This window comes from Octopus bimaculoides, chromosome 14, assembly GCF_046866305.1.
Source record: "Octopus bimaculoides isolate indiv1 chromosome 14, ASM4686630v1, whole genome shotgun sequence".
Lineage (NCBI taxonomy): Eukaryota > Metazoa > Mollusca > Cephalopoda > Octopoda > Octopodidae > Octopus > Octopus bimaculoides.
The window spans coordinates 41330757-41350756 of NC_142941.1; the positions used below are offsets into that span (position 1 = coordinate 41330757).

Genomic DNA, 20000 nt, shown 5'->3' on the forward strand with positions numbered 1-20000 from the left:
ATGGCCAGTTAGGTAGTACAGGAATAGGTTGTTCCCAATACCTGGCATAATCAATAGCTAAGATAGGTAAAAGAGATGCTCTTGAAAGAAACAACTGCCAGAGCAATGAAACTGATGACCAAACTATGAATATAACAGAAAAAGAGATAGTATAACTAATCAATGATTTATGATTTACTGACAATATATATATAGGTTCCAGCATGGATGTGTAGTAAGAAGTTAGATGCTCAACCACATGGTTCTGGACTCAGTACTATGGTGTGGCACCTTGGGCAAGTGTCTTCTGCCATAGACTTAGAATGCCCAAAGCCTTGTGAATGGATTCAGGAGATGAAAACTGAAAGAAGTTTATCATGTTATATATATATATATATATATATAAATATATATATATGCAAATATCTCTGTAATAGTATCTTTGAGTTTGTGTTTGTCTCTCACTACTGCTTGACAACTGGTACTGGTTTGTTTACATCTCCATAACTTGGTTGTTCAGCAAAAGGGTGGTATAGAATAAGTACCAGGCTTAAAAAAAAAAATTCTTGGGCAATCTTTTTGACTCAACCCTTCAAGGCACTGCCCCAACATGGCTGCTGTTGAATTACTAAAGCAAATAAAAGAATAAAAGAATACACACACACACACACACACACACACACACACATATATATATATATATATATATATATATATATATATATATATGGGTATATATATATATATACATATATATATGGGTATATATATAAGACACCATTTCGAGCGTGGCCGTTTTCGTGCGGGTGACACGTAAAAGCACCCACTACACTCTCTGAGTGGTTGGCGTTAGGAAGGGCATCCAGCTGTAGAAACTCTGCCAAATTAGATTGGAGCCTGGTGTTGCCATCCGGTTTCACCAGTCCTCAGTCAAATCGTCCAACCCATGCTAGCATGGAAAGCGGATGTTAAACGATGATGATGATGATGATGATGATACAGATACAGACATACACACATACACATATAGGTATATATAGTATATATACATACACAGAGACACACACATGAATATATTATATATATTATACATATATGTACTTACATGCACCTATATGTATGTGAAAGTACATATATATATATATATATATATTCACAGATGGATAGTAGTAGACAAAGAAATACATGACTACATGAGTAGATATAGACACACATGCACACATACACGCTCACACTCATTTGCATATAAGAGAGAAAAAGTAGATATGACTAAAGTTGCTTCAAGAGAAATATCGGTTGTATTCGAATGAAAGGATTCATTGTTGGTTGGGAGTGGTTGACACATGAAAGCTATCAGTTAGAAGTTACATTAGAGAAGAGGTATCATTAGTTTTGGGTTTGAGGCGATAAAGAATTGATAGTAACTTGAGGTTACCTGAAAAGAGGTATCGACTAATATACAGCAGTTGGAAGTGAGACTGCCAATGTTTATATCTGGAAGCGAAATGAAAGAAAAAAAAAAAGAAAGAAATTAAACAATAGTGAAAATAGAAATACTGAATGGCACAGAAAGATGATTTGACAGGAGAATGAAATGGAAGAAATCGTTTTTAACAATCTAGACAAGGATGGGTGGCGGGTCACATTTGTGTCAAAGGAGCATTGTCATATAGCAGTGGGGTTCTTGTAAAGTTAGTGACCTGTCTTACATATTCTTTGTATCCTATACTGTACGTTGAAAAACTGATAGCTGTTAGAGCTTGAGGATGTAAAAATGGAGAGAAGCTTCAATATTAGACTACTTCAAGTTGAAAATCTAGAGATGTACAAAAATTATTGTTAATAATATAAATACTGTCCGTTTTTTTCAAAATACTTTTATAATTTGTTTTTTATTTTAGATGATATGTTCTAATGGAATAGGTTACAATTTTGTAAAAGGTGTAGGTTTATGACAAAGCAATATGTTTATGGATATACACTAACACAACTGAGTTGGATGTGCTTATACATATGTATTAAAGAATGTGTGAAGAATACATTTGTAAAGATATATATACACACACATGCTTAAGACTGTGTGTAGATTTAATATGTTTGCACAGGCATGACTGTGTGGTAAGAAGTTTGTTTCGAAGCCACATGGATCTGGGTCCAGTCCCACCTTGGACAAGTATCTTCTACTATAGCCTTGGGCCAACCAAGTGGATTTGGTAGATGGAAACAAAACCTGAGTAGCTCCAGCAGTTTCTGTAATGGACAAGGCATTTCTGATGTTTGTTTCACTTCATTTATTTCACCTGTTATTTTTTACCGGGGTGGTAAGAAAAAATATTGTAAGTGGGAGATGTAAACCATTTGAAACAAATGTAGGTGCTATCATGGTTGTGAGGTTAAGAAACTTGTTTCCCAACCAAGTGATCTTTGTCCCTCTGTTATTTCTGGTAAACATTAATAAAAATATACATATACTCAAATTTTGAGTTCTATCTTTCCTGCTTGCACCAACATACCTAATACCTATATATATATATATATATATATATATATATATATATATATATAGAGAGAGAGAGAGAGAGAGAGTATTTGAAATGGTGTACAGATATTGTATGTTAAGAAAGGGGAGGTAGTCAGAAAAAGGAGGCAGTCAGAATTTTCTATAATTCTTTATTTGCACTTTCATTTGTCTAACTGAACACTTCAAGATAAATTGAACCAAAATATTTTGGTTCAACTTTTCTTGAAGAGTTTGGTTAAATGAATGAAATCACTAATAAAGAATTATCTATATATTCTTTGTAAGCCTAGTACTTATTCTATTGGTCCCTTTTGCGAAACTGCTAGGTTACGGGGACGTAAACACACTAACATCAGTTGTCAAGTGATTGTTGGGGGACAAACACAGACGCACAAACATATATATATATATATATATATATATATATATATATATATATATGACAGATTTCTTTCAGTTTCCAACTACCAAATCCACTCACAAGACTTTGGTCGGCTCGAGGCTATAGTAGAAGACACTTGCCCAAGATGCCATGTAGTGGGACTGAACCTGGAACTATGTGGTTGGCAAGCAAGCTATATATATATATATATATATATATATATATATATATATATATATATATATATATATATATGTATGTATGTATGTGTGTGTGTGTATGAGTGTATGTATGCATGTGTGTGCTTAAGTATGTTTATATATATGTATATAACTCTCAGTAAAAGGCTAAGAGCCAGAAAAATTAGATTCTTTCCTCATCATGGCAGTTGTACTTACCAAATTTCAATTACACTTTTCTATCCCTATTTGAACTCATAATCAAAATTCTGTCTTTCCTGTTATAACTGTTTTTATACCTGATATGAATGAATGGGTTTGCGAAAATCCGGATATCCAGATATTAAAGTAATTGATGGGACAAGAATTTTTAAAGCTTCATATGCTTCTAACTATAAAAGAAAAAAAAAAAAAAAACAAGAATTGTTTAATGCTTTTGTGAACACCATTCATTATGTTACAGGTTTCCAACAAGCTAGGCACTGGTTTACTGAATTTCCAATGGCCAGATTGACAAAAAGTGTCTGTGCATTTCAACCTGAATAAATACCATTAATATTCAAATGTACCTTCTTACCTATACCTTTTACTTGTTTAACCTATTGGAGTGTGGCCATGCTAAATCACTACCTTGAAGGGTTTAATTTTGCTGGGGAGAGGTTTCATTGCAATAGACTTGTTAGTTTCATTGGGCAATTAGAACGTGGTCAGAACAGTAATGGAGAAATATTTTTCATCCCAGACAAGCGAATTTTGGAAGAGGGGCCTTGAAAGTCTACCAGATAGATAGAAGAGCATTGTAGAAAATAAAGGAGAGTATATTTTAGATTTTCAAAAAATACTTTGTTTATCTTAATTTTGAAAAATAAAATAAAGTATAAAAAAACCACATTATTTATGAGATGACCCAATGTATATATATATATATATATACACACACATACATATATATGCGTGTGTACATATATACATATAGATATATATATATGCATATATATGCGGGTATATATATATATGTATATATGTATGTGAATATACATACGTATATATATATATATATATATATATATATATATATATGGCAAGCCTCTGTGCAGTTTATCCAGTATCTGAACTGTGAACTTTAGAGCTCAGATCTTGATACAATGTGAAATATTTTCTGTACGTATATAAGGGTGTAATGTTTCAGTTATGTTATATTTAAAGACAACAAGCTGTATTAAACATTTATACCACAACATGCTTGTATGCCACTGTATGTATGTATTCTATGATATGATAGCATGAGTATACATATGTATGTGCATTTGTGCATATATATACATAAATGCATAATTACCTGAATGTCTTTTTTTTTCCAATGCTCTCTGAGGACTATAGTGAACACAGTCTCTTGTGACCATTTTGATAGGTCTTACATGTTTACAAGTCTTAAGTTGCATATACCATCATTGGAAGCAACAAGGAGTTCACTGCGTTATCTGAAGCCACCAATTTATGTATATATGCAAGCTCATTTGTATGCATGTATGTATATTTTACATATGTGACTGCTTCCGATATTTCACATATTTACATATGTATATGTATATGTATATGTATATATATAAAAGCTGAACATTAGAAGCATCAGTTGTGGCGTGCAAGAGAGACGATTGCGCTGGTATGGACATGTGGTGAGAATGGAGGAGGATAGCTGCGTGAAAAAGTGCCACACCCTAACAGTTGAGGGAACCCGTGGAAGAGGTAGGCCCAGGAAGACCTGGGCTGAGGTGGTGAGGCAAGACCTTCGTACATTGGGCCTCACCGAGGCGATGACTACGGACCGAGACCTTTGGAAATGTGCTGTGCGTGAGAAGACCCGGCAAGCCAAGTAAGATCGTTGCCAGTGCCCCTGGACTGGTTCTTGTGTGGGTGGCACATGAGATGCACCATTTTGAGTGTGGCCGTTGCCAGTACCGCCTGACTGGCTCCTGTAGGATTTTCGAGCGAGATCGTTGCCAGTGCCCCTGGACTGGCTTGTGCGGGTGGCACATAAAAGACACTATTTCGAGCGTGGCCGTTTTCGTGCGGGTGACACGTAAAAGCACCCACTACACTCTCTGAGTGGTTGGCATTAGGAAGGGCATCCAGCTGTAGAAACTCTGCCAAATCAGACTGGAGCCTGGTGTTGCCATCCGGTTTCACCAGTCCTCAGTCAAATCGTCCAACCCATGCTAGCATGGAAAGCGGACGTTAAACGATGATGATGATGATGATGATGATATATATATATATATATATATATATATATGTGTGTATACATATATATGTGCATATATATAAACACACACACACATATATATGTATTTATTTACATACACACATTCTTCTCTCTCATGCACACACAGACAAACATATTTGCACATGTCATGCATATATATATGCATGTATATGAATATATACATATACATATATTGACAAGAGCATGCATCCCTCCTCTATATATGTGTGCCTATATCTGTGCGTAAGTATTTGGGTGTGCAACTGGAAAAAAAGGTACTCAGTACATCTGTAATAGTTTATTCTGTTGCTATTCCAATTTTCTTACTTATGTACATTGTTTCAGGCAAACTCACACACACAATGTCATATACTTACATATAAGAATGTATCAATGAGTACTCAATATCTGACCATGAGGAAATTATTTTGCCTGAAAACTCTGTTTGTGAACCATGCGAGCATGGGAAAAAAGGACATTATAACGAGGACGATGACAGCAATGATGATGATAATGTTGATGATGACAATGATGACACTCATTGAATCTTCTAAATTGAGAATTTTTGAAACCAATTTTTAAATGCATAATTAGAAGGTCAGACACTATAATGGTATTTTTTTAAGCAGTAATTTTGGACCTTGGCAAAGCCTGTAGACTTAGAATATTTTGGCTTTTACTAATTATAGGCTTAAAATTACTTCCAAGAAGTCACTTTATACCTATATAGGTTGTCCACAAGGTCTGGGTATATGGAATAAATAAAATCATTACATAAACAATTAAATATAAGAAATAATAATTTCTTAAAGTATGTGTTAATCCCCATGTTGGTACATGGAGTAAATAAAATCATAACATAAACAATTAAATATAAGAAATAATAATTTCTTAAAGTATGTGTTAATCCCCATGTACCCAGACTTTGTGGACACCCTGTAGAACATGGGTAAATTGGACACTTCCTAAGACAACAAGCGATTATCTATGAGGTCACATAAACCTTTTAAGAACAGTAGCCAAATCTCGTTCTAATAACAGATTGCTATCTTAAAAGGCCACATTAAATAATGTAATCTTATATAGACTGTTCTTGAAAAAGGGTGGAATGGACATGGCTAGAACAACTTTGTTCATACTTCCAACAGATCAGGATGAACTAGTGATGGATGGGTAAAATAGCAATAGCAACGACTTCTTCTCTAACAGACACTGGGGAGATTGATTCCTATTATTATAAGGTAAGTAAAGAAATACATATTCATGAGGACATTTTGCTTCAGTGAAATTCAGCAGAGATTGTTCTTATCTTTCCTATTGACATTAGCGAAAGAACAATTTCAGCTTGAAACACACATTAGCCATTCAAAAACACCCCAAAATTGTTAACATCACTTTCTGTATGTATATAAGGTGCATTTTTTATTATTCTCAAATGAAACAAAAAAATTGCCATGCATCTAATGCAACTGTATGGATAGCATATGAGAGAAGGATCTAATATAATAAATTTGTTTGTTTTTTTTTCTCCACAAAATGTACTTTCTCTTTACAAAAATGTAGGGTGTTTGTCTTATGCGAGAGTGCATCTTTTACACTGGCAAATGTGGTAAACATTTATTATTTGGCATCAAAATTTTTGCTGCACCAACTGCAACTTGGTCACTAACACAGTTTCACTGCAATGTTGCACTATCAACACAAATTTCGACAGCAAGTAATAAATGTTTAAATGAAGTTAACAGTTTTTTTTTGTTTTTTAATGGCTAGCATGTGTCCCCTATGTTGTAATTGTTTTAGTTTCAATACACAATCTTGGATCAAAACACTTGCCAAACAAGTACATCTCTGAAATTAGTAGAATAATTTCATTAAAACAATACATAACTGGGAATTGAATTAATTTTTGCTGATTTGACTTCTCCAGCAATTATTACATTTTAGTAATCTAGTTTTTATTATGATAACTACCAGGATATATAAATCAGTGTATTACCTAATATGTATTATTATTATTATTATTATTATTATTATTATTATTATTATTATTATTATTATTATTATTATTATTATTATCATTATTATTATTTTCACCGAGGAAGTGAGCTGGCAGAATTGTTAGCACACCAGACCAGATGCTTAGAAGCATTTCTTTTGGTTTTATGCTCTGAATTCAAATTTCATCAAAGTTGACTTTCCTTTCATTTTTTTTTGGGGGGGGGGGGTTGATAAAGTAAGTACCAGTTGCCTATAGAAGAAAGAACTATTACTGTTTCTACTAAGGCAGTGAACTGGACATGAGTCCAGACAGTAGCATTTCATCTGCTTTTATGTTCTGAAACCAAGATTTACTTTGCTTTTCATCCTTTCAGTGATGATAAAGTAAGTACCAGTTGAGTACTAGGTTCCAATGTAATCAATTAGTTCCCACCCACTGCCCTCAAAATTTTAGCCTTTGTGCTTATAGTAGAAAGAATTACTCTTTTACTTTTTAACCACAGGGGAAGGCAATACTCATGGCTTTCTACAAGTAGGGGAGATGAAAAGTAATATCAAACCAGAAACCCAGCCTGAATCTTTGCAGCAGAATGAAATAATTGGTGCCAGGTGGTGATGATAAACTAGGAGATGAGTTAAATTTACTGCCTAAGTGAGCCATGGTAGAATTTGAACTCAGAATACAAGGAGCTGGGACAAATACAATAAGGTATCTGATCTGTTGTTCATATAATTCTTGCCAATCCATCCCCTCCAACTGGTACATTTTATTAATGCTGAAAGGATAAAAGGTAAAGTTGAGGTCAACAGGGTTTGAACACAGAACAAAGGGAACATATACTGCAAAACATTTTGTCCATTGCTCTAAGAACTCTACCAATTCTCCAGTTATTATGTATACACACATACAATATTATACCTTCAAGGATCAGCATGTATGTATGTATGTATGTATGTATGTATGTATGTATGTATGTATGTATGTGTGTGTGTGTGTATGCATGTGTTTGTATATGTACAGCGAAGAGAGAGAGAGAGAGAGAGAGAGAGAGAGAGAGAGAGAGAGAGAGAGAGAGAGAGAGAGCTGCATATACATTACTGCAAGCATTATATATATGTATCATCACACTTAATCTGCCTCACACATAGCTGTAAATATTATACATGCATTATCATACCACACACGCACACGTACACACACATATGCATAAAGAAACATATATATTTATAAATAAATAAATAAATAAATAAATATATAAATATAAACACACGTATGACACACAAACAAACACACATACACATGCATACATATACATATACATACATTTATACACAGATACACACGTTTATGCACATACAAATATATGTAAGTATAAATGCTCGTATAGACAAATATATGCTAATATTTGCATGTGTGCATCTGTGCACATTATATACAGATATTCATGCCTATATGGATAGATGATCTGACTGCACACATGTCTCTTTATATTAGTTGTATGCTTATTTCTTTCAGAAGCTCTAAATATGCATCAATTTATTTATTGCCTAGCAGTGCATAGTCAATGTTTGATTAAGTGTATGCATAAGAGAATATATATGTGTGTGTATGTGTAAATGTGCATATGTGTGTGTCTGCGTGTATGTGAGAGAGAGAGAGGTTACTGGCAATTCAGAAGCTAAGTCTAGTGTACCAAGCTTACTTGTACTATATAATGCATATTAATGCAAATCATCCATTGGAACGGGCATCACGGATGCAGGTGCATAACAACATTATTGTATTCATTCACGCATACATACACACACATTCACACTCACAGATACACACACTCTCATCACTCATGCACATTTGCATTGGTCCTTTTTCATTTCATAAATTTGATAGGTTCTCCCTTAGCTTATCAAATATACTTCACTCACATTATGATTTTGATCTTATTCAATAAAAATAACCTTTGAAACAATGTTTGGTCGATTTGTAACATCAGTAATAGTGCACTGTGTATGATGTATATATAAAAATCTGTCTCATCTGCTAAACAAATAGAAAAGGAAAGCAAAAGACAAAAACAACAACAAGCGAGTAAATAACACTATACTATAAGAACATAAAGACAAAAGGATTTATACAGAATGTATTTCTGTTTTTGTTCTTATTTTCACATAGATGAGCGGCTCGAAATTTTAGCAAGAGGGAACAGTCAATAATATCAACCTCAATAACTTGATTGGTACTTATTTTATTGACCCTGAAAAAAAATGAGGAGGATATGCGAGGTTGACCTCAGCAGGATTTGAACACAGAACAACAATGACTATAGCAAGAACAATAACAGTAATAATGGTTTCAGATTTCGGCACAATGCCAGCAATTTTAGAGGAGGAGATAAGTCGATTACATCAACCCCAGTGTTCAACTGATATTTATTTTATCGACCCTGAAAAGATGAAAGGCAAAGTTGGTCTCGTCAGAATTTGAACTCAGAACAGAAGGACAGATGACGTGCCACTAAGCATTTTGCCTGGCATGCTAATAATTCTGCCAGCTCACCACCTTAACAACAACGACAATAATAATGACAACAATAATAAAGATTCTGATTGTTTCTAATTTAAGCATGGCCCCCAAAAGAATGAAAGGCAAAGTTGATCCCTGATGGATTTGAATGCATAGCTTGAAGAACCTAATCAAATACTACAGAATATTTTCTTCTCTTTGTTTTTCTAATATCCTAATGATTTGGTCAATATACTGTGCTTATTAATTTCTGATAATAGTCATAAGGCCATCAATTGTATTAGAGGGGTGCTATTCAATTACATCCATCTCAATACTTGGGTGGTTTTTTATTTTATTGCTCTCAAAAGGATAGAAGGTTAAGCTGACCTCAGCAGGACTCAAACTCAGAATGCAAAGAGCTGGAACAATTACTGCCTAGCATTTTGTTTGACATTCAAACAATTTAACCAGTCTCACATCATATATACCTTATTAAAACTTTCTTTTGTTCTTTCACACAACGTATCCAGAAACACACCATTTAATATGTCCTTCCACTTTTAAGGTGGAAGATTTTGTGATTTGAGGGAGATTAAACAGTTATCTCTTGCAAATTTAGTAGCCACACAGAAATTCCTTCATTGTTGCTCTCCCATTTAAAAAAATAGTTTTTGTAGGTGCAGGCAAGGCTGTGTGGTTAAGAAATTTGCTTTCCAATCATGTACTTTGGGTTCAGTCCCTCTGTATGGCACCTTGGGCAAGTATCTTCTACTTTAACCATGGGCAGACCAAAGCCTTCTGAATGGATTAGCTAGGCAGAAACTGATAGAAGCAAATTGTACCTATCTATCTATCTATCTATCTATCTATCTATCCATCGATTGATCCTTCCATGTATCTTTCCATCTGTGTGCCTATCTATCTATCTATCTATCTATTTATCTATCTATCTATTTGTCTGTTTGTCTGCCAATTTATGTACCTCTTTATATGTATATATCTATGTGTGTGTGTGTGTATGTGTGCTTGCATTTCTTGTGTCACCCAGCCAAAATCAGGTTTAGCCATGAGAAAGATTACCTTGCTTGGAAACAAAACAGGGATGGCAATGGGAAGGATGGTATCCAGCCATAGAAAATCTGCCCTAACAAATTCTATCTGACCCATGCAAAGAGGGAAAAGTGGATGACAAACTGATGATGATGTTAATGAAGTAGAGCTGAAGAGATGAAGTGGTTAACAAAAATGCAACACACACTAATAATTTAGATCTCAAGATAATGGCCCTCACAGGAAATGGTAGAAGATAAAGAAAAGCTTCAATGCAATCTACTGCAGACATTCACAACCTATGTTGGCACAACCAAAAGAAGATGAGGAGCTCTATGTAAGTGTTAACAGAGCTAGAAATGGTAGCCAAATCCCACTCAAATTGCACACTACTCTCTTGGAAAAGGAAGGAGACATGTATACACTATACTTTAAGGTGGAGATGATCATGGCTTTAGCATCTTTGACTGGGGTTGGTCTGGGGTTAATAACAACAACAACAACAACAGCAACATGACACATGGGGTACCTTTATGTGGGCATATGACATGCTAGAAATAACAACTAAATCTCCTTCAAAGCTTAAACTTACCATTTCTTATGAAGAGACATTACAAAGAACCAACTTACAAAAAGACCACAAAATGTGGTCTTGATTCCCTGCACACATAAAACAAGATTGGAGTGTCATAGCTAGAATTTACTCAAAGATGTGTTTGAATATGGCTGACCTGGTGCAAAAACAACAGCATTTGTCAGCATGGAAATGAAAATTATTCAACTGACAATGACAATGAGGATGATGATGATGATGTTGGTGAAGAATATAATGAGACTAATGAACCCTGAAGTGATAGCAAGCCAACTGAAAGCAGCACCACTTACTTGCCCCCAGAGTATACTTACAGTTATATATATATGTATATATTATATATACTGGCTCTCGTGCAGGTGGCACGTAAAAAAACATCTTTTTGAGCGTGGTTGTTGCCAGTACTGTGTGACTGGCCCTCGTGCTGGTGGCATGTAAAAGCACCCACTACACTCTCAGAGTGGTTGGCATTAGGAAGGGCATCCAGCTGTAGAAACTCTGCCAGATCAGATTGGAGCCTGGTGCATCCTTCTGGCTTGCCAGTCCTCAGTCAAATTGTCCAACCCATGCTAGCATGGAAAGCGGACATTAAACGATGATGATGATGATTATGATATACATATATACACACACACACATATATATATACATATATAGAGAGAGAAAGAGAGAGAGAAAGGGAGAGAGAAAGAGAGAGATAGAAAGAGAGAGAGAGAAAGAGAGAGAGATAGGAAGAGAGATGATGAAGGAATAAATGATTTATCTTATGAACTTCATTAGCTTACAGCTGTTTCTGCTGCAAGATGCAGTGGATTCATAGTTGAGTGCCTCAATTTCACCTTATAACTTCAGTGGAGCCTTGAATATGAAGTGCAATATATTTGGTAAAAAAAAAAATATATTTCTGTGTTTATCGTACTTATATTTACATTGAACTCAAAAGTGTCTTGTAATTAAAGAACTGAAATTACAGCCACAGTGAGGAAATGAAATTGCTGAAGGTTTTAATTCTACTCAGAAAAGTAGGGGTGATAACTCCAAAATTAAGATTAATTAAAATTAAATGTGGGCATGCAATAGGGAATGAATCTGATCTTAAATATGTTTACATCTTAAGCATGTTGCTTTGCTAATCAAGTTTAACTATTTAGCATTCAGATTACTCTATCAAATGTGATACCCACATATTCATATTATTTTGAATTAAGTATGCATTATCATGTAGCTTCAAGAATTCGAAGAATATTGTTTACCTTTAGAATTGCATTGTAGAGTAGGTGTGAGATACCAGATCTGGCCAGTTTGAATATTAAACAGGTAGACCATTTGGGCCTGATATAGCTGATTAAAATGCTTAAGTGTTAATATTTAAGCTGTCAGCTGTTATGCCATAAATTGAATTTAAACTAAAGACAATTGTTACCATTGTTCAACATCAAGTCAATCTTGATTAACTGAACTTATGATCAAGCCATTCATGCTATGATTAATCTGTTTTTGTACATTGCTTAATATGTCCTTCCTTTTTTAAGATAGGAGAGTGTGATTTAAAAAAAGAATATTGGTTGCTATTTCTTGCAGGTCAAAAAAATGTTGAGACATTCTCTTGTTGGCTCATGTAAAAGGAGAATATTTGAACAAGGTTCACATTTATTTTAAATTGTGCTACTGATATATATGATCCAATTCTATTTTCTTTTTTGTGTGTGTGTGTGTGCAGGGAAGTGTGAATACATATAGCTAACAAGTTACACTCTACGAGTGATTCAAACAGTGGCATGTTGATTCATTTCAAATTCTGCTTAAAACTTGTAAGTTTAAATAAAGAAAATTAGATAAAAATAGAATATTTGTACATAAATATTGGATAAAGTTTAAAATAACCAAATGACATGTGTCTGGCTGACCAGATGGAAGACGAAATTTTTTCAACAAACTAATGTATATTGAGAGCCAAAAACTTTAATTGAATATTACTGCATGAACAAGCTACACACACACACACATACATGTATGTATATATATATATATATATATATATATATATATATATATATATATATGTATAGATATAGATAGATAGATAAATAGATATAGATAGATAGATAAATAGATATAGCATGGGAGTGGCTGTGTGGTAAGTAGCTTGTTGACCAACCACATGGTACCGGGTTCAGTCTCACTGCATAGCAGGCACACAAGTGGCTGTGTGGCATGTAGCTTGCTTACCAACCACATGTTTCCAGGTTCAGTCCCACTGCAGGGCACTTTGGGTAAGTGTCTTCTACTATAGCCTTGGCCTGACCAAAGCCTTGTGACTGGATTTGATAGACAGAAACTGAAAGAAGCCCGTCATGTATATATATATATATATATATATATATATATATATATATATGTATGTATGTATGTGTGTATGTGTGTCAGTGTGTGCTTGTGTGTGTTTGTCCCCATAACATTGCTTGACAACCAACGCTGGTGTGTTTATATCCCCATAACATAGTGGTTTGGCAAAAGAGACTATTAGAATAAGTACTAGGCTTACAAAGAATAAGTCCTGGGGTCGATTTGATCAACTAAAGGCAGTGCTCCAGCATGGACACAGCCAAATGACTGAAACAAATAAAAGAATATGTATACATATATATAAATATATACTTCCATAAGCATACACACACACATACACTCTTGCACAACACACACACATACACGCTCACACACATGCATTAGTTCACCATGTACTACACAGGCATTGAGCATTTACATTGTGTGTGTGCATGTGCATGTTTACATATTCCAAAATCTCTGTACAATTATAGGTATATATATGTATATATATGTATATGTTTATATATATATATATATATATATTTATTTATATATACATATGAATTTATCTCAATGTGTTTATTACATTACATTATGTTAGTATCCCTTCAGCAATAAATTGTTACACGCAGAACAAATGCGTTCACACATTTACACAAGGTATGCGTTAATAGCAGTTTGATCAACTGAGAGTGATCAATTTACCAGAGAATGGCACAACTGATTATTTGAGGAATGTGAAAAGAACAATATCACACACCTGATATTGATATACAACATTAACAGATATTATTAATGTATACAACATCAATAGACATGATGGAGATGAAGAATCATTGAAAATGGGGTGTATGTGATTTTCCAACAGAAGAGAAACAGAGATTAATGTTCCAGAAGTATGTGAAAGAGATTAGCAGCTTGGAATTATTTAGTTTTATTTATTTGCCATGGGAAAAGCAATCATAAAGTAGGGAATATGTGATATACCCAGCATAGAGATATGGGAAGCAAAATAAAGGTGTAATTATTGTTGTTAGTCACTGAGGAAAACGTGTTTTATATTTCTCTCAAATACTCTTGTTATAAATATGCATACATCTCAATTAGCAACTGCAAATGATTGTGCCAGTTGTAGTTCAGCTCAATTGATTCCTTACTACCTTATTTAGAATGGTATTTAACGATTAGTTACAGCTGGCTGAGTTGGAAGTTTGTAGGATGACAGCTTACCAAGCAAAAGATTGATGCTTCACATCTCCCATCATTTGCATTGCACTGTCCTTGACAAAGGCACTTTACCATGAATAACCCCAGTAGGGTTAATTGCTGTAAATTTAGTACCAGAAAGCAAAATTGTTCATGATTGTAACTGAGGGTTGCATTAGACACGTCAGGCATGGGCAACCTCATTTTTTTTATAGCAATGGGCCTTATGAGATATTGACAATCATAAATCAGCCCACACTCTAGAATAATAATGCAACAAACATTATATATAGTACTTATAACACCATACATTATGCATAATTTAACAAACACTTTATTAAGTACATATAACACTGTATATTATATGCAATTTAATGAACACTGTATATAGTACATATAAAACAATATATCATACCCTACACTGTATGATAAACATTGCATATTATACATGTAGTACCATATATATTATACACAATTTGATGAACACTGTATATTGTACATATAACACTATATGCACAAATAAATCAAACACGATAGAAAAAGCACGACTGAATAAGAGAAAAAGAAATGGAATTATTTAACATTTTTGTTGCTCATATTTGTTGAAATACAGTTTTTGTTTCAATTGATTTTGAAAATTATAAATAATTTAGTAAAATAGCATTGGCATTTTTAAGCTGAGTCTGGAACATAAATTATCATGAAATTTTGGTGAAAGGTTTGAATTTAGATAATTTTTAAAGGGGAAATTGTTTCAGCAAAACCAGGGATAGAAGATTGGTAACAAATGGGTTGAATTAGTGGAGTTGAATCTTAAAAGTTAGACTTACATAATAAAAGCATTATTCAAAAATATATACAAAAATATATCAATGGTTATGTGTGGTCCTAGATATCTTTTTTATAGTACATATCTGTGACCCAGGGCCACAGACTGCCACAGATTTCCCATACTTGATAGAGGTAATGATTATTTTGCTTACAGTACTGAGCCTCAAATATGCACTATACCTATACTGTCTATCGAATACTTGAATGTCTACAAACAAGAGGCACACAAACTGGAATTGATGGTGTTTTAAAATGAAGAAAACCAACAACTTCCAGAGAAGACTTGCTTAATATTGAAAGGCCATTATCTTTGGAATGCTCCTCTAATATGTAGAAAAATCATGGCATTAAAAACGAAAACAATAATAGACTTATTTATTAGCCCTTAAAATTTTTTATTAAGATATAAGGAATGCTTATAAGGAATTTCTGCAAATTTAGTAAAAACATGGTAAGTTCAAAATGCCTTTTTCAAACTTTCTAGTGATAATTTGAGTAAAATAAAACTTGCAAAAATGTAGAGTTTACTTAAAGCAATGAGTCAACCTATTGCTTAGTTGAGACAGATTAAGTTCTGAGTGTAAGCCAACTAAACATTATTTCAGTTAAGAACTGACATCTTTTCCTACATTTTTATAAATGAATTTAGTTGTCAGGGCCAGTATTGATAATATTCCTTAAAATTTCTTAAAATTTTCTGAGAATCAATCCTCATTATATTTTGAAGGTTAGTTGCAAATGAATATGATCGGAAATGAGTAACTTGCTTTTGCTAATTTTTAGGTGTCTGTGTAGTCATGAGCATACATAGATATCTTTCTTCTTGGTTCCCTCACCTTTAACCTAGCATCATATCAATGAAGAGACAAGTGGAGTGGAGGGAAAAAAGACTGTATCAGCAATCAGGTGGTATCCATTTAGAGCTGAATAGATTTTGAACAATGATGAATGTAGTGTTTTGCTTGAAAACACAGTAAGCTGTCCAGTCCAGTAATTGGACCCACAAACTTTGGATCATGAAATGAACACCCTAACCACTTGGTCACAGGCCTTCAAAGCTATTTTGGATACACATTTGATTAAAGATGCAAAACATATTTGTCTTTAAGGAACAATTTAATAGTTAAAGTGAGCTACAAATTCATGGCTCGATGTTCAGACATCTAAGACTTTCACTCAAGTGTTTCACTTTAAATATCAACAAGCTTTTACATACACACACACATACACACACACATCACACATACACAGTTACATGCATCTGTGTGTGCATGCATCTATGTATCTGTATATATGTATGTGTGTGACTGTGTATATATGTATATATATATCTATATATATGTATGTATGTGTGTATCTCTCTCTCTCTCTCTCTTTCTATATATATATATATATAATTATTCGTTTATATTTATATAAAGGGCATTATTACAGAAAAATAATAACGCCACACAGTGGACTTCTCAAAACAACCACATTTAGTACCTATGCGAGGAAAAAACAACCAACAGAAGATGACCAACTTTCTTTTAAAATAGACTAAATTGTGTATCGACCAAATTCGCGATTACTAGAATGAATCTAGATTTCGTTCATCAGCACAATATTGTCCCAAAAATATATATAAACAAACAGAATTCTCACCTCACTAAAACCGAACAACTACGTATCCGACAGAGTAAAGAGAATGAAGTTTATCTGTATATATCTTCATCAAAGAAATTGTATATATATATATATATATATATATATATATATATATATATATATATATATATATATATATACAATTATAGGTAGAATTAGTCAAAACAGCAAGTGCATTGTTTAAATTATTTAAGTAAAAAAGGCCTGCTTTGAGTTTTAGACTTGTACTTGTCATTTAGACAAATTCTCACCTCACTTTCCTTTTGCATTGACTGTAGAATTAGCCAGAGAAATTTTCTGCTCCTCTTCTTTGTGATTCTTCAACCAATTTTTCCTTTTTTTATTTTTATCTTTATTGATTTATTTATTTATTTTTGTGTTTCTTTCTTATTCTTGTTATCATGCATCTTATAGTATATATATATGTGTATTTTGTGTATTGTTTTTTTTATTCATCTCATCTACTATTCTTTCTGCTTTCTATATAATCTTATAGATCAGATGACCTAATTTATGTTGCTAGCTCTTGGCTCTACACACAAACTAATTTCCCAGTTTTAATTTGCCTTTTGAAATAGTATTCTTTGGAAAACAAATATACAACAAAATACATTGGAATCATTTCCTTTCTGCACATCAAGCAGGTTGACTTTTGACTCTGGCTGTTATTTTCCTGTCTTCCAAAATGCAATTACTATCTTAGAACATCCTCAAATAGCTTTCTATTTTTATTTGTTTATTTATCTACTTATTTAATTTTTTTTCTCATGCCTATTCATTTTCCCCAAGTTCTTTGCTGAAGGAATACAAAAACTTCTCATCAATCATTACGACATAGAATTTTCTAATTTCCTTTAATAAGTTTCCTCATACTCAGAATGTGTCGTGTGTGTGTATGTGTAAATAACATAAAAAAAAGTAAATATATAAATAAATAAAAATTGAAAGTAAAGAATAAAATGGAGAAAAACATGAAAAAGAAAAATATTCCTAAAAACAACATATAAAATAGATTCATGCAAATACAGAACATGTTCGACTTCTCTTTCAGTGTTTGCATAATGTCAAATGTCATCCAGTTGAATTTTCAAGGAATGAGACAGAAATTAAGATTATACTGGAGAGAAAAAAATGGTATATGGTAATCAGTTGATATACAAAGTAGCAGAGAAAAGGTGGAAAACAACCCTCCCCACCAAAAAATAACAAACAACAACAAAAAAACCATACCTGGTGTGTTGCTTCTGTGGTTGCTTGTTGGGGAATTCTTGCTGTTGAACTTTTCCTCTCACGATTTGATTCATATCTGTAATGTGGTCCACCAGTTGGAATTAAAGATAAAGAATTGGTACTTTTGCAGGTTTGAGTTTTGGTCACTGGAACATCATATTGAGAAGACAATTGTTCACTGAGAAACTCAGAGTCCTCATTTTTACCAGATATTTTCATATTGAAGTCAACTGCATCAGTGTATGTAGAATTTCTTTGATTATTTCTCCGGATGATGCATATTGTTATGGAGACTACGAGTACAACAGACACAGTTACAGCTGCCACAATAATGATAATGAATAGATTGATATGTATTTTGTCATCTGATTTAACATTAACAGCAGTATACATAGTTGATGTTTTATTGCTAACAGTCAAAGTTAAAGATAAGGTTGTGGTGGCTGATAAAACAGGAGTACCACTGTCTTTAACTATAAATTTGAGATTATATGTCCCAGCATCATTTTGGTAAACTGGCCGAGAGAAGGACAAAACACCTGTGTAGGAGTTTATCATAAACAACTGACGATTATTCCCTTGATGTATTTCATACTTTAGAAAGGCATTCTGCCTGCTGTCTCTGTCAGAGGCCCTTAACACTGTAATATCATTTTCACTCTGTGGATGATAATGGACATCTAAACTAAAAGGGTTTACATTTGGGAAAGTAAAATAAGGAGCGTTATCATTCTCATCCATGACTTCGACATTTATTTTTGCTGTGTTACTAAGGGATGGTACTCCATTGTCCTTGACCAAAACATGGAATGAATAAAGACTTTGCTGCTCATGATCAAGTGACTGAGTTGTGGTGATAAATCCAAAATCAGAAATTTTGAAAGGAAGGTTATATTTGCTATCGTTTAGAAGAGTATATGTCAACTGACCTCCAGGTCCTAGGTCTGAGTCTGTGACATTTATCAAACCTATAGGAAAGTTTGGTTTCTCATTTTCATAAGTAAGAAATTTGAATGTATCTTTTGTAAATTGTGGTCGCACATCGTTGACGTCCATCACTTTGATAGTAAATCTCTTTTGTGTTCGAAGACGAGGAGACCCTTTGTCTTCACAAGAAATAATAAAGTCCATGTGGTTTTGAGTTTCTCTGTCAACTGGATTTTTCACAATAACTTTGTATTTCTTCTTGCTAAGACTCTGCAATTGTAGTTTATCATGTCGAAGATCACAAGTTACTTGTCCATTTAGACCAATATCATTGTCAACAACTTTTACATAGGCAATGAAACTC

At 33.5% G+C, this 20000-nt stretch overlaps 1 protein-coding gene across 6 annotated transcripts in view; it reads right to left on the reverse strand.

The window, feature by feature from the left end:
- Positions 1 to 20000, reverse strand: part of LOC106872383 (protocadherin beta-15) — a 233029-nt gene that overhangs the window by 198161 nt on the left and 14868 nt on the right. For 4 of the 6 annotated variants that reach the window (XM_014919364.3, XM_089362723.1, XM_014919366.3 and 1 more), the window contains exon 2: positions 18710 to 20000. This exon is cut by the window's right edge and continues 1194 nt beyond it. In XM_014919364.3, the coding sequence (XP_014774850.1) occupies positions 18710 to 20000 (1291 nt within the window). Of the gene's footprint in view, positions 1 to 1414; positions 1474 to 18709 lie in introns of all 6 variants that reach the window. The other 2 variants (XR_001409762.3, XR_016244307.1) reach the window with 1 other exon arrangement.